The sequence below is a fragment of the Ochlerotatus camptorhynchus genome, unplaced genomic scaffold, assembly GCF_037179485.1.
Source record: "Ochlerotatus camptorhynchus isolate MF236.1 unplaced genomic scaffold, CSIRO-AGI_Acam_v1.1 ptg000002l, whole genome shotgun sequence".
NCBI lineage: Eukaryota > Metazoa > Arthropoda > Insecta > Diptera > Culicidae > Ochlerotatus > Ochlerotatus camptorhynchus.
The window spans coordinates 1,939,335-1,955,995 of record NW_027040494.1 but is presented as its reverse complement, the minus strand read 5'-3'; the positions used below and the strand labels follow the sequence as shown (position 1 = coordinate 1,955,995).

The 16,661-nt window shown below is 43.4% G+C and overlaps 2 protein-coding genes across 2 annotated transcripts in view; one reads left to right on the top strand and one right to left on the bottom strand.

Annotated features, from left to right (window-relative positions):
- Window positions 1-1,878: 1,878 nt before the first annotated feature.
- Window positions 1,879-16,661, bottom strand: part of LOC135705241 (HMG box-containing protein 4) — a 153,662-nt gene continuing 138,879 nt past the window's right edge. Inside the window, exon 6 of the mRNA XM_065226890.1 lies at window positions 1,879-1,893. The gene's annotated coding sequence lies outside the window, so the exon portion shown is untranslated. The remainder of the gene's footprint in view (window positions 1,894-16,661) is intronic.
- Window positions 4,839-15,190, top strand: LOC135704922 (uncharacterized). The gene is made up of 5 exons (XM_065226492.1): window positions 4,839-5,017; window positions 13,626-13,828; window positions 13,885-14,119; window positions 14,179-14,652; window positions 14,712-15,190. Exons 1-5 carry the CDS (start codon window positions 4,939-4,941, stop codon window positions 15,134-15,136), a joined length of 1,416 nt encoding a protein of 471 aa, XP_065082564.1. The 5' UTR covers window positions 4,839-4,938; the 3' UTR covers window positions 15,137-15,190.

The window sequence follows — 16,661 nt, the reverse complement described above, 5'->3', positions numbered from 1 at the left end:
AATGTCACTAGCAGCATTCATTGATATTGAAGGAGCATTTGACAATGCATCTTATAACTCCATGAAAAACAATATGTTGAAGCGTGGATTCGACAAAAGCATCGTTAAGTGGATTAATGAGATGCTTTCTAAAAGAGAAATCTCAGCAAATCTTGGATGCTCATCCATAACAGTTAGAGCTGTAAAAGGGTGTCCTCAAGGAGGTGTGCTTTCACCTCTTTTATGGTCTTTAATTGTTGACGAACTTCTCAAAAACTTATAAGCAAAGGGCTTCGAGATAATTGGCTTTGCTGATGACATAGTCATAATAGTACGAGGAAAATTTGATAATATCATTTAAAATAGAATTCAAACTGCTTTAAATTATGTTTCGTCGTTGTGCGCTAAAGAAGGGTTGAATATAAACCCTTCTAAGACCACTATTGTACCGTTCACACGGAAAAGGAAATTTTCTATAAATAACTTAAAATTGAAAGAAACCTCTTTAGAACTTTCACGAACAGTCAAGTATCTGGGAGTCATTCTTGACAGTAAACTTAACTGGAATTCACATATAGAGCAGGTTGTTAATAAGGCAATAAATGCTCTTTGGATAAGTAAAAAAACATTTGGTAGGAAATGGGGCCTAAAACCAAAAATGATCCACTGGATTTATTTGACGATTGTAAGACCCAGAATATCCTACGCATCATTAGTTTGGTGGCCGAAAACTAATGAAAAATCGGCTCAGAAGAAGCTGGGGAGACTGCAAAGACTTGCTACTCTCTCAATAACTGGTGCAATGAACAGCACACCGAGTATTTCACTAGATGCTCTACTTTATCTGATTCCGTTGCATCAATTTATCCAATTAGAAGCTGAAAGGAGCGCTTTAAGGACTCAACGAACAAAGTACTTCCTTGAAGGTGATCTTACAGGACACCTTAGCATTTAAAAAATGTTTGATATTGATTCTCTTGTATTAAAAAATGAAGACTGGATGGAGAAAAAATATAATTTCGATCGTTTATACAATGCAGCAGAATTTGATCGTAATGTTTGGGAAAGTGGGGGACCAAACATCCGTCCAGGTTCAACTGTTTTTTATACAGACGGTTCAAGGTTGAACAACCGTGTGGGAGCAGGGGTAACTGGTCCAGGGATAGATATCTCAATATCCATGGGTTACTGGCCAACCGTGTTCCAAGCAGAAATTCAAGCAATTCTTGAATGCTCTGTAATATGCTTGCGCAGGAATTATAAACATTCGAATATCTGCATTATGTCTGATAGTCAAGCAGCATTAAATGCTTTAAAATCAGCAACATGCAATTCCAAACTCGTATGGGAATGTGCAATGTCACTTCAGAAATTGGCCTGTCAAAACCAAGTAAACTTATATTGGGTTCCTGGCCACTGTGGAATTGAAGGGAATGAAATAGCCGATACGTTAGCCAGGCTAGGATCATCACAGCAATTCATAGGACCAGAACCATTCTGTGGAGTTTCTACTTGTTCTCTTAAAATGGAGTTCAAGAAATGGAAAAAAATGAAAGTGGAGACCAATTGGAACAACACTTCTATTGATAGGAAATCGAAACGGTTCATAATTCCGAACATTTCAATGAATAGCAAAATTCTTGAACTATCAAAGAAAGATCTCAGTGTCTATACTGGTTTGATAACAGGACATTGTCCATGTAAATATCATTTGAAGCTAATAGGAAAACTTCAAGAGGATATGTGTCGATTCTGTGGTATAGAAAAAGAAGACTCTGAACACCTGCTATGCTCTTGTGCAGCAATCTTCAATAAAAGGCGTATTTTTCTGGATAAGGGGCTGGCAGAACCCTTTGATATTTGGAATACAGGTCCCAGTAAAGTAGTACATTTCATTCGAAATGTAATACCTGGCTGGGAAAATGCTTTTGGTCAGTCTATGTCGGTCGCTTCACAAAATAGTGATACGACATAACTGATAAAGCAATATAAAAACGGGGAATATCATAATAGATCAAAGTTATGGCAGGGATGAATACATCCAACACGGAAAAAAAATAACTCAATTACCTTTAGTATAAAATGGATACATAACAATAAGGTAATTGTACATCAGAATGTTAGAGAGACTTAGATATTATCGAAGACAACATCCTCCGAAGAAAGATTTGTGCATTTGCTCATTTTTCTATGCGTTGCTTCCACCTTCGCTCGAGCACAGCGCTACTGTGTCTGTCGCTCGGATTCAGGCAAAGTTACCAGTCTCCTTGATATGTTGTCTTCGATATTATCTTAGACTCTAAACTTACATTCATCGATGATTATAATACAACTATAAACAGAGCCAACAATATAAAACGCTTCTGCTATAATTTTCATGACCCGTATACGATAAAAATATTGCACATTGCTTATGGCAGGTCAATACTTCAGCATAGTTTGGTCTTTTCAATCATGAAGAAAGAATAAAGTCAGTACAAAAGCGATTTTTATTATATGCATTCCTCAAGTTAGGTTGGATTGCATACTTATCAACATCCAAACATAAAATGGGTGTCATGAATCCATAAACGACATCGTCTCGCAGAGTTTTGATTCAATGGAACTCTTATCAAAATTGAACTTTTACATACCACCAAGACATTTGCTAAATAGACATTTCTTTTCAACAAATTATCATCGTTCGAACTATGCCAAATTTAGGTCTATTAATCTTTTGTCAATGTAAAAAAAAACTTAGGTTGTCTGTACCTTGGGGCCAATTTGACCCCAAATTCAAATTATCATAACTAAGTGGTTTTGTGAAATTTCAAATATTATGTAATATTATATTTTCAGTTAAAATTATCAGACTTATTTTGAAGGGGTTGATCTCTCGCGGGGAGGAGTCATTGTAAAAATATACCCATGAAGTGGCATATTCTGATCTTAGCAGGCTTACTTCCACTCACTTGCTATAAAAAATTCCACTTAATTAATTTTGGTATCCATGACAGATACGTATTTCGACTACAATGTGCAGTCTTTATCAGTGTCATTCCCACTAAAGAACTTATCAAAATCTTACCCCCTTAAGTACTCATCCCCTAGGTAAAAAAAGTCAAGATCATAGGTATAAAAATTAAACTACAATGTGTTGAATCGGAACCTACCTAACTAAAAAAACCCAAAGATTTAAGTAAACTAAAGGAGAAAAATTTATTCAACTCTCTAATAAGGAAAATCCCAAAGGCTTGGTAGCCATCAAAATGAAGTAATGAAATTGGGTTGTTAGCAGAATGCTTAAATAAAACAGCAAAAAAGGTTATCTTGGCCATCCCTGTGTTGAAGTGGGATTCAGAGGGACGGTAAAAATTCATTTACATCTTAAGTAGAGCTTCACATTGTTGTTTGTTACAAAATGCATGCACCAAGTGGATTAGCGCGTTTATGGGTGGTGCTGTGTTTAGTTCGGTTTCATGAAAATAAAACCTCTGAAAATGGGTTGGAGCATCTTTTTGTAAATACAAGAATGGAAAAAGTTAAGAGATATATTACTGAATACTAGTAGTTCTAGTTCCTCAGTATGTGCTTAAGAGGCGGATAAATTCGAACGTTATGCTATCCAATGAACATTTAGAATTATGACCCTACTTGGATGGACGAATTTTTGATTGCTTGAAGTAGTAAATTCTGATTAAATATTGAACTCAGGGTCACATGGGCCAAACTTTCTAATTTTGTGAAAACACAACTCTGAATATCAAATTTTCGATTATGCTGATGGAAAGAAGGTGAGGGGGCAATCCCAAGTAACCAACAAACCTGCTTAGTAATAATCCGACTTATAATGCGCCAACGCCCTGTTTTAGTCGTATGTTAGCTTTATATAACAAAATCATTCCAAATTAGCGGGCTTATTGGTTACCTCCCAAGTAACAATTTGGGTTTTATGAGGGTACTGTAGACCATGATTTAGACTTGTAGAGTGCTTTAAAACCTCAATAAAACTTACAATGTTACTTGGGCTAGGATGTGCAATACGTGCTTGTGAGCGATTTCCCACAGGAGGTATTCCACTGCGATCAAGCGTTTGGTTAAACGTGATGGGATGACCATTGAAGTGTGCACGGGGAATAGATTTTATAACGGAAGATTACAGACAAGTGTTTCATATGCGAAAATATCCCTAGCGGAAAGTTCAGAAACAGTCAGAAAAATAACTAATAAACTAGAGGAAATTGCCAGGTCAAGGACAGGAAATGGAGTAAATTGAGGAAATAAGTTACTTCTACTGTATTTTAAATCAATATAAAAAAAATGCACAAGAAGTTCGCTAAACATCTCAACGTAGTCTACGTCAACCATGCGGTCGTGTCTTATACACTACCCCGCCAATTTTTAGCTGAAGAGGCATATTTTTTGCCAGAATAAGCTCTTATTCTGCTTCCATGGTTTGTTGGGACGAATTCAAATCTCCACCAAAGACAAGTCACAAATGACTTAAAAAGTGACTATAATACAAAAAAAATCACCACTACTTAAACAGTTTTTTGGGATTGCCTGAGATTTTCCCCCCTCCCCACTCCCCTGCGTAGACAATTGTCCATACACAATTTTTAAAATTTGTATGGACCGTGGATAATTGCCAACCCCCCTCCAGATGTATTTTCTGTGAAAACCCAAAATTCAATCCATCACACTAATTTGCAATTGACACTTCGCAAACAACCGAAACATATGCATGACTTGACGCCATATCTTCACCATCCTCTACACTACAGACAGCAAATTTCCCCTACCGCTCTTTGTTTCACGATTTTCATTTTTCGTGCGAAAACAAGCCAGCATAACGGAACAGTTTTATTTTTGAACTTTGAATCGCGAGAATTTGCCTACGTTCCTTTCAGTCGATTTTCTCGCACCGCGATCCTAACACGTTAGTTATCAAACGAGAGTTGATTGGAAATTTCAATTGAAATGCACCTGTGCCGGAGAGGATACAGTGTACCGTGGGAAAAGTTTCCCAGCGATGGTGATCAATCTGCGAGTGGATCAGGTGAGAAGCTGAGTGAAGTCAGAGTGTAGTCTAAAACTGTGAAATTGAAGCGAAGATGGCAATATCCGGTTCGACGTGGCAAAAGTCAAAAATAGATAAGGTTACTGGCTCAACGAAAAGGAAAGAAGAAATGTGAACAAAATCAGCTGATTTATTTCGGTCAAATTCTAGCGATCTTATTTTACTTGGGAAATATTTGTGAAATCAGCGAAGATGCCATCAAGCAATCATCGAACAGTTTTGGTTTGGCACGGTACGAATGCTACTTGTGCTGACCTTGCATATTACAACCGATCTCTCTAGTGATTACCATGTTCATGACCATCCCGAGAGAGAAGACCACTTGAAGCACCTTGTGACATAGGGGTGTGAGTCGACTAGGCGAGTTTTCGAGAAATGGGAATCGAAACAAAGGTTGCATTGGATGTCAAGTGTTCAAGTGTACAATGAATTCAGTGCCAACATTTCAAAGAGGCGTAATTGCATTTGTAAACAATGGCTTTAGTCGTCGATTTCTTGCGAATAAAAGCTCACTCATAAAAAATAATGACACCAACAGGTAGAGGAATGTTTCCTCTACTAGCTAGCATTGTTAATTTGGAAAAGCGAGCTTTTAGTTGCGAGAAATTGACGGCTAAAGCCATTGTTTACAAAAGCAATTACGCCCCTTTGAAATGTTGGCACTGAATTAATACTTTTTTTTTTTTAATGGAGTTATGTCACTTAACTTTACAATGATTCATTTTTGCTTCAAACCACTTTCAATTCTTTGTAGATCAGTGTCTAGCATACGTATACTAATATAATACGTAAGATGCCAAGAACAAGTATACGTCATTCTTTCGAGAAGACACAAAAATAAATCTAGCATCAGTCGGCGTCCAACGTTGGCGCTGTGGTGCCAGGTTGAAAGCGATTTGTGATACGTTTCAATTATGTGTTTCATGCTGCTTCTGACAGCAGTCACCACCAGAACGACTCACTACAAAATGCAACATCCATCCACACCCACAGAGATTTGCTACAAACGAAACATTCGATGCACTGAAAACAGCGAAAGTTAAGGTCGGGAGCTTTTGATGAACAGGATGGGCCCCCTGAATATTTATAATGCGCTGGAATTACATATATTAGAATCCGTTATATTCTTCCGCCAGTCCACAGCTGCAGCAATCAATAAGCCTGAATCCAAAGCTACCGTTTCTAAAAAGCCATGTTTATTTTCAAAGCCATGTTTATTTTGCGTAAAAACTACAGCAAATTACCATGTATATTGTAGCATCATCGAAGCTTGCTTGTGTAAAGGCTGCCTATAAATTGGTACGCACAAAAAGACATTCGTGATTCAATAAGTTTGAAAAGTCCATTAATGGTTGCTTTACAGCACTTTTATTGAAACTTCAAAGTTACAGCATTAGATGGTTACATTTCTCCAGTTCGAACGAAATCTCGAACCTTCCTCTTGATGGAGCCCATCAGCGCCCGCACAGTGAAAACGAGCATTTCTTCCACTTTGCCCGCTTTTGCTGGATGTCCTTGACTGCTCCGCCGCTTCGTTGAAGTCGCTGCTTTGAAATTGCCCAGTGTTTTTCGATTGGTCGGAATTCCGGGCAATTCGGAGGATTCATTACTTACTTACTTAAGGGTCCTGTGCACCACCAGCGGTGCAAAGGGCCAACGTGAAAGACTTCCATCCTGGGCGGCTGCTTGCTTTTGCCTTGACCTGCGCCCAGGTCAGATTCCTATCGACTTGCTTAATTTCCTTATTGAGGCTCCGCCGCCATGAGCCCCTGGGTGTGCCTCTGCTGCGATGTCCTGCTGGATTCCAATCCAGCGCTTGCTTGCAGATTTCGTTTCCGTCGACGGGGCGGCCGACGGTGTGTGGCCGACCCACCTCCACTTTCGCTCTCGAATTTCTGTTGCTATCGGTTTCTGATGACTTCGACGATGGAGCTCGGCATTCGAGATCCAGTTGTGAGGCCACCAGGCACGAATTATATATCGCAGGCATCGGTTGATGAAGACCTGCAGCTTTTGAGTGTTCTCCGCTGATACACACCACGTCTCGCTGGCGTATAACAACACAGATTTCACGTTCGAGTTGAAAATTCGGATTTTGGTGCGTTGACTTATCTGGTTGGATCTTCATACGTTTCGTAAACTCGCAAAGCCAGCCCTAGCCTTCTTGATTCGTGCACCTATGTCGCTCTTGGTCCCGCCGTCCGACGCTATTTGGCTGCCAAGATATTGGAAACATTCGACCTTCTCCACTGCTTGCCCCGCTACCGTAAAGTTGGAAGGGTTGCCCGTGTTGATATCCAACGATTTGGTCTTGTTGACGTTGATGGTGAGACCCGCCGCAGAGGAGCGTTCGCCTAGGTCATTGAGCTTACTCTGCATATCAGAGCGCCGTTGTGCTAGTAGAGCAACATCATCAGCCAAATCGAAGTCGTTGAGATGCTCCATGGTGATAGGATGCCAAAGCAGCCCACGGTTCGGTACACGGTCTATTGCACCTACCATGATCCCGTCGATTACGATGAGAAACAGTAGCAGTGATAGTATACATCCTTGTCTCACACCAGCGACTACCCGGATAGGGTCGGACAAGGCTCCGTTATGCAGAACTCTGCACGTGAAAGCCTCATACTGCGCTTCGATGAGGTTGACGATTTTATCCGGGACTCCCTTGCGTCTCAGGGCGCCCCACAGATTCTCGTGATTGAGACGGTCGAAAGCTTTTTCGTAGTCAATGAATACCAAATAAAGGGACTCTTGGAATTCATTGACCTGCTCCAGGATGATGCGGAGCGTGAAAATATGGTCCATACAAGTTCTTCCGGCACGGAATCCTGCCTGCTGCCGTCGGAAAGTCGCGTCGATCTTCTCCTGTATCCGATTCAGGATAACTTTGCACAGAACTTTGTTTATTTGTTTATTTGTTCTTCGTCTTCGACAGTGTCGTACAGACTAGTTTAACTTATGCTATGTTTTTAATCCTATTTTTAAAACAATTTTTGGACACATTAAAATCAAACAAATCACTAACATTGTTGAAAGCTCCGAGGCAAGAACTGAGCGGGTTGTTATGACCATAACATGTTCTATGTGCGGGAACTGCGATAAGTGCTGAGTACCGCAGCTGACGCTGTGGAACGTTCAGTGATACTTGCAGGGGAAGATCCGAACAGTCGACGTTATTCTGGACGATATCGAATATAACCAGCCGCTGCAATTTCAGCCGTCTTGCCGATAGCAGTTCCAGATCAATTAGTTGACATCGTTCTGGATATGCAGGTAGATGGACAGGATCATTCCACGGTAGGTGCCGAAGAGCAAAGCGAATGAATGATTTCTGCACACGTTCGATGCGGATCACCTGAGATGTATGGTACGGTGCCCAAATGGGAGCAGCATATTCCAGGATACTTCGCACTAAAGCACAGAACAAGGCTTTTAATGTGTGCACGTCGGTGAATTGAGATGCATTGCGGCGAATGAACCCAAGAACGGAGAAGGCTTTGGCAGTAACGGTGGATATATGTTCGTTGAATCGAAGCTTACAATCCATGATAACTCCTAAATCACGGATAGACTGCACACGTTCCAGCGGAGCAGTGTCAATATTGTAAAGATGATTGATGGGAATCCAACAACGGCTAAAAGTGATCACCTTGCACTTATTGATGTTCACGCACATTCCATTTTCCTTGCACCATCGTGAAAGGGCATCGATGTCAATCTGCAGAGCAACACAGTCCAAAACAGACTTGATGACTCTGAAGATTTTGAGGTCGTCGGCAAAAAACAACTTTCCAGAAGATATTTGCAGGCACAAGTCATTGATGAAGAGCACAAAGATCAATGGACCTAACACACTCCCTTGTGGAACTCCAGATGGAATGTAGAAGGTCCTGGATCGTGCTGAGTTCACCTGGACGAATGCTTTCCTACCAGTCAGGTAAGACATTAGCCAGTCGGCTATCCAATCGGGAAAACCCATATGTCTCAGCTTTTCCACGGCATAGCTATGCGGAACAGTATCAAATGCTTTCGAAAAATCAATGTATACAGAGTCCACTTGATTCCGGCTTTCAATCTCACGAAACAAAACGTTGGTGTAGCATAATAAGTTGGTTGTTGCAGAGCGATGGGGAACGAATCCATGCTGGTATTCCGAAATTATCGGTTTTGCTGCAGACAGTAAGACCTCGTGGACCAAGGATTCAAAGAGCTTTCCCAGGCAACAGAGAATCGAGATCCCGCGGTAATTTTCAACGTGCCGCACGCTACCCGATTTGTGGATGGGAATCATTTTGGCAGTTTTCCATAAACCTGGGAATGTTTTTTCATTTAACGATCGATTGAACAGTATCGTCAAAGGTTTAACTATAGACTCGGCGCAATTCTTCAGCAGTGTTGGAGTTAAACCGTCGACTCCGGCTCCTTCCGACGCATCTAGTTTGGCTAACGCTCTCAACACTTCCTCACGAGAAAAATTGAAAAAAGGAAGGTGGATATCATGGGATGGCACATTTTGAAAACAACCCGGGTGAGGTTGGGGCGACTCCGCATTAAACACACTTTGAAAGAAGGTCGAAAAAAGATTAGCTGCCTCTTCAGAAGAGCAGGCCAAAACGTCACCATACTTGACATTGTCCGGAACACGATTGCTTGCCCTTTGTTGCTTCACGAACCTCCAGAACATTGATGGGTTTTGTTTCAAATTCGATTGCAGCCTCTGCATGTATTCATGGTAGCTTGAAGCTACGAGCTCTTTGTAGGACAGTTCCACAAGGTGAAGCGATTCTCGGTTTTCAATGGTTTTGTTAGCGAAGAATCGTTTACGTGCTTTACGCAGTCTGTTGCGCAGGTTTCTTAACTCAATGGACCACCAGGGCTTCCTGTTGGCTCCACTAATAGCAGGGCGGCGTCGAGAGACCTTCAAGTGGAGAATTTCGTAAAGCTTGTCGTAAAACAGAAGAACAATATCATCGACAGAGTGCCCCTGAAGAAGCTGCTCCCAGTCAACCGATGAAAATTCTGCATTGAGAGATTCGAAGTCGCAGCGCCTAAGATCCAGATCAATAGAGTCCGACTGAGCGTTTGCTGGAACGTGCACACATCTATGTACATCAACTTGAAGTTCTAACGGCGGATGGTGAGGATCGATAGGCAAGAGTGGTAAAACAGGATGCGATATTTCAAAATCGTCAGGAGCGTTCGTAAAAGCCAGATCGAGTAGCCTGCCATTCGGGTTTGAGATTGAGTTTAGTTGAACCAAACCACATGTAGAAATGGATTCGGTTAGTACGAGTTCTTGTTCGCTGGAGGCATTTGCAGGCAGGTATCCATTGACATCTTCATCGAAGGTCCATTGCAGCTGAGGGAGATTGTAATCCCCAAGAAGTAAGACTATGTCGCTGGCCGCCGATCGATCAGCAACATACTGAACAGCGGAAGAGTGGGTGGAATATAACGCAGGATCAGAATTCGGACGAAGGTAAATACCGAAAATGTGCAGAGACCGGTTTGGTAGTTTCACGCACACAGCGACTTGCTCAAGCTGTCTACAGTCGGTTAAAGATACCTCGGTACAGTGCAGACTCAATTTTACTGCAACGAGCACACCCCCGCCTCTCGACAAGTTGCTTGTTGATTCACTACGATCACATCGAAACAGCGAGTAATCCGATGTTAGCTCCGCATCGATTATATCGGGCCGGAGCCACGTTTCGGTGAGAACGACCACATCGTAATCGCAGCTGGATAATCCTAACTTCAAGTCAGATGTTTTCGTTCGTAGACCTCTGACGTTTTGGTAATAAACCGACAGAAATCGATGTCTTGATGGGGTTCCACTACTGCCCCCACAGTCGTTGAACGAGGTCACGCAACGCTGGTAATCGGGTGCACTAGAAAGTGAATGATCATCAGGGAGCGAGCAGGTTGTTAAGCTTGAGTACTTGCCGGTGTTCACTGTTTGGAAGACCCCCTCTCCACTCCCGACAACGGGACCGAGACTCTGATGGCAGGATACTAAGTTGATACGGGGTGCAAACTGGACCATGTCGGGAGGATCGGGGGCTTCCATGATGCTGTATAGCGGGCGTCTCGGTGTCGAAGTGTAGTTGGTTTGTATCGATGAAGTAGTTGATGCAGTATTAGCAGTCTCGGTTTCGATCTCGTCATTGGTGTTTGAACAAACAGAAGTCGTGCTATAAGTCGAAGGTACATCAGGCGAAGCATAAGTCGATAGTGGAAAGTACTTGCCTGATAATTCCGGTTGGAAGACCCCCTCCCCTACCCTAACAGGCCCGGGACGACTCGGTTGGCAGGATGCAGGAATGGGCACGACTGTTTCAGGTGGCTTGGGGGCTTCCATTAGGCTATCGACGTTGCATCCCGGGATCAGCCAGTAGGAGACGGGTTGACGGGCTTTCGAAATTTTTGGGAACCGTTGAACTCTCGAAACATGATACCTTCCGGCCACGTTGAAGGGTCCAGCGCTTGGGATTTCAATCCAGGGTCCAACTTGTGAACAATACACAGTAACATGATGCCTCACCAATTGTCGCACACAGTCAGATCCCCCTTCTTTGGGACCTTCACTAAGATGCCCTGCATCCAGTCGACCGGAAAAGTCGCGGTGTCCCAGATATTACAGAATAGTTTATGCAACATTTGTGCGGATAGCATGGGGTCAGCTTTGAGCATCTCTGCTGATATGCGATCGACCCCTGGAGCCTTGTTGGATTTCATGCTTCGGATAGCTGCTTCAATCTCCTGCAGTGATGGGGCCTCGGAATTGACGTCAGTGATGCGCCGCACCCTAGGCGGATCATGCCGAGATGTTGATGGCTGGTTGGCCGTCGAAACTTGAAGAAGTTGTTCGAAGTGCTCAAACCACCGTTTCAGCTGGTCAGTGGGGTCGGTAAGCAATTGTCCAGTCGTGTCCTTCACTGGCATCCTCGGGTTCATCCTTGCTCCACTCAGGCGTCGTGAGATATCGTAGAGGAGGCGTATATCGCCAGTGTTTGCGGCTTTCTCCCCTTCGTAGGCCAGGGAGTTCACCCACGCTCGCTTGTCCCGTCTGCAAGAGCGCTTGACTTCCTTCTCTAGAGCCGAGTACCGTTGACGGGCTTCGTTCTTGGCTCCTCTGGTTCTCGCCCGTTCTATCGCGGCTTTTGCTTCGCGTCGCATCTCCTCACTCTGCTATTATAGAATTGACAACATTGCCCAGGCTACGCCATCCAGCTGTGTCCATGTTTCAGCTGGCAGTCTTTTGTGATCATATGACTCGTGGAGGCGTGAGGTAGGAACTTGTGAGGACCGGAGCTAGGTATATCGCTCCTGACAATCACCATTTTGTAGCCCTCAGGAGGATTCATTACCTTGGGGACAAATTCGAGCTTGTTGGCAGCATACCACTCCAGAACCACCTTGGAGTAGTGGCAGCTGGCCAAATCGGGCCAAAAGATGACTTTGCCCTTATGCTTGCGGATTAACGGCAATACATGCTTTTTCAGGTATTCTTCGATGTAAACTTGGGATGTCATCGTCGAGGATGTGACGAATGGTTCCGTTTTCAGGCCACAACTCCAAATCGCTTGCCAAATCATGACCTTCTTCGCGAACTTGTCGGCAAACACGAACATGAATCTTCCCGGCACATCCCCACGCCCAGTTGCGATGTAAAATTTTTGACCGCTGCTTAAAATCGAGTTTGACTTATGTCATCGATCAAAGTGCAGCCCTTGTGTTGCGTCAAAACACGGTCGTACATGAGCCTTACACGCTTTTGGCCACGGAATTCTGCTTCATGTGCCGGTTTGGATGGATACTTGCTTTGTACGACATGTATCCTTCCCTGGCAAGGATGTTCCGCACCGTTTGAAAGTTGGCGTTATACCTTCTGGCCACATCTCGGATCGAAAGACCGGGGTTGGCTTTAACACACTGCGCAGCTGACGATCCCTGCTTCCAGTTTTTTCGTAGGTCCGCTGATTCCTTTCCACACTCAGGGTTTTCTTGTAGGTTTCGAGCACTCGACAAACTGTTGTTTTCGGCATCTTCAGCACTTTAACCAGCTTGGAACCGGACCACTCCGGATTTTCCAGGTGTTTTGAACAATGTTTTTTCTTCTTTCGAGTTCTATTTGACGTTATTTCTGAACGCGATCGACTACTTTGATCAAACTAGCACCAGTTTTTCTATATAGAAGTGTAAACAAACCACTGTCAAATATTTTCGATTCCCAACCGTAGAACGGCGCGCGAGGGACGTACCAATTTACTTTTAGTCAGCCTTTAATTCTTAGCCAATCGAAAACCGGTCTCCGTTTGACAGCAAATTGGTCTTAATATAGAACATGAGATCACTGAATAATGTTTGATAATTAATATATATGATATTTCAAAGGCAGTCCATGAACCATGTTCCCGCCTACGAGAATGGCTTCACGTTATCAAGAACAGTTTTCAATTCCCTTTGTTGTACCGTGCACCAGGATGCACCATCACGCAGGCATTACGATTTTTTTAACGGAATAATGTTCATTTTTCCACGATATTATTAAAACCCATTTCGAATGTTTCCACCATTCTAGCTCAAACCTGGGTTCAATGGTCACCGGACGCTGCCGTTCATCCTCCGAATGCGGTCAGAGCCGGCGCCGATCATGATGGATCGCCGATATTTGTCGGCCGTGCCAGCCACTACGGGCAGTTTTTACCAGCCAAGGTGATTCCCATCCGTAGGGTAGCATTCGTGACGTACAATGGATTCGAAATCTCCAAGCCAGACTTTGAGGTTGGTGCACTGATTTCCGTTCCCAACCAAGTACGTTTAAATTTCCATCATTTTAGGTTCTATGTGGACTTAGTTTTACGTGGGTTCCCTGCAAGAACGGAGACCTTCCAAAAGGAGCCGTATCCTGCGGGAAAACTGCTACCGGAGAACGGGTTTATATAGGAAGAGGTCACTATGAAGGCAGTGTGACTCCTGGAAAGATCATACCCAGTCAAGGATGTCTGTATATTGGATTCGGTGGAACCGAGCATGCCCAGCCCCAGTATGAGGTTCTGGTTGATTCCAGGGAATGTATGCATGAACTTTTCTTTTCTTCGATAGTACCACTGACTTTTTCAACCTTATTTCAGCACAAAAACAGAGCGTTGGAGGACACTGGGTTTCCACCCTGAGTAATGGTCGTGTTCCACCTGGTGCCCTTCTTGCAGGAAACGACAGTGATGGAGCGGCTATCTATTTGGGTCGTGTCTTTCGATATGGATTGACGCTGCCTGCTAAAGTGATGCCAAGCAAACGGATGTGCCATACCGGTGATGAAGGACTGGAATTCGAAATGACCGAGTATGAGGCATTGTGCTATGCCAACGTATCGTGGGTTCCCTTCCGCGGAGTGTTTCCACTCAACGCTATCGAATGCGGTCGTGATCGGTTTGGTGAAAAGCTGTACTTTGGTCGCGGCCGCTACAACGGTAGCTTGACTCCAGGGAAGATTCTTGAGTGCAGTAAGGTACTGAAGATACCGTACGATTTCAAGGAAATTACTCTGAGAGAATTTGACATTCTGGTGGACATCAGCCTACCGACAAGCAAGTGCTCTCAAGCGCGTAAGTAGCAAATTGCCGTGCGAAACAATCCAAATTGATAAGGCTTATTTATTTTACAGTGGACTGGCAAGCAGGAACCAGCAAATCTCCTGTGCCAAGAGGTGCCGTATTGGCCGGTTACGACAAAGATGGATCACCAAGCTTCGTGGGACGCGTCGTGTACCAAGGGAATCAACTTCCAGCGAAGGTGGTTCCACGCAGAAACCTCTGCCATACTTGCCACAACGGAAAGACAATCGAAATGGAGTCCTACGAGGCGTTATGCAACGCTCGAGCTGCGTGGGTCCCGTTTAATGGTAGTATTCCAGCGAAGGCCGTCATTTGCGGACGCACCATGTGGGGCGAAACGGTGTACATTGGACGTGGATACCATAAAGGCAGCCTAACACCGGGAAAGATTTTGGAAAATGAGAAATTGCTGAAGATTCCATTTGGTTGGAACGAGCTGACAATTAGCGACTCTGAAATACTTGTTGAAGTTTAAATGTAATGTAGAATTGAAAGTAATCGATTGTTTTCTAATCATAACCAGAATCTAAACTAACGGATTGTTAAATTAGTTGAGTTGTGGCATATTTAGCATTTCAGTATAATAAACGCGTTGTTAGCCAATCAATGTATGTCACTCAACGTAGAAATTCCTAACGACATCCACACAAACGATATCTAGAGGCAAGTTGGCAACAACCATCCGTAACCCAGTCAACGATAGAAAAAAATGTCTGGCATGAATTCCCCTCAAGTTCATTCATTTTCACGTTGCCAACAATCACCAGCACCCAACCAGCCACATATGATGAAGCAAGCGTAGTCGGTAGGTAACCGCATGAGGCAAGCAGCGAAACCATCTGAAAGTGCGTCATCACGGGTTTCAAGTGCAAACCACAGACCGGTATACTGCAGAATAGGCGCACGAAGCGATAACATGTGCTCGTTCGGCACTAGCACGTGCTCGCTCGGGTTGTTTGCATACGAACGCGACTATGCCGCGTTTAATGTGGAATGGACTATGCGATCAGTCGTGTTAGAGATGTCAATGCCGAAGGATATCTTTCAGGAGCATACTGGGGTCCAAATGCAAATACCAGTGGTTGTATTTGATTGGGGTAAAATGGTAGAATACGATCTCCCTTCTTGAAATTCATAAATTTGTACAGCAGCATTACTAAGAGCAGTGATATGGTGGGCTTCTACGTAAAGTGCGGGCCACACTCAGCGCCTTAGTGTGGGAGGGGGTGGTGATAATTTGAACTTTTTTATAGAGATTTCTAGCCTGCTGCTGGTTCATCTCTTTAGTATCGGCCCTGGGTGGCGGCAGCTCATGTTAAATTTTGAGACCAACATGGTGTCAAAAGGAAACCGCTCTCTGATTGGCTGAAAATAACACAAGGAAGCCTCGCTGAAATTAATACAGGGTTGTTTGTAATTGTTTTGGCCGTATTGCTAGAAGATTGGCATGACACACATAATTGGCATAGCAACATCAGCGGTTACATTGAGTCATTTTCATTTTGTCCAATCTGCTCTATTTTGGTTCGTTTGAAATTCCAAAATGAAGTGCAAGGTAATCGGATGTAGAAGAAGCGATAAAGCGAATCCAGGGCATCATTTCTACCGTTTCCAAGGACCCAATCATTCGCTGGAAATGGTTACGTGCGGGCGTGCGTTTTTAATTAGGAAGAAGTGCCGTTGTTTGAAGTTCGTCCCCACATTAGACTATGCAGCGTAAGTAATTACTAAAAAACAAATAAATAAATACAATTTTGTTTAAATCGAAACGATTAGGTGTAGCCAATCATTTTAGATCATTGGTGATTGTTTAATGGCTAGACGAAGAGTGGATATGGAACAAGTTGAGAATAATATAGGGCAGGTAGCAAATCAAGATAAGAATTCAAGTCCAATAGAAGCACGTTTACGAAGTGAGATTCTCCGTCTATGCCAGCAACTGATTAAGCTTAAAAAATAATTGATACGCAGCAACGTAATGAACTAGCTTACGGCTAAAA

What these genes read in the sequence shown, in the direction of transcription:
- LOC135704922 (XM_065226492.1), top strand. Translation starts at nt 4,939, where the DNA reads ATGCACCTGTGCCGGAGAGGATACAGTGTACCGTGGGAAAAGTTTCCC. An exon ending in TCTCCAAGCCAGACTTTGAG is followed by an intron (nt 13,829 to 13,884) that starts GTTGGTGCACTG and finishes CCATCATTTTAG; the next exon opens with GTTCTATGTGGACTTAGTTT. An exon ending in TCTGGTTGATTCCAGGGAAT is followed by an intron (nt 14,120 to 14,178) that starts GTATGCATGAAC and finishes ACCTTATTTCAG; the next exon opens with CACAAAAACAGAGCGTTGGA.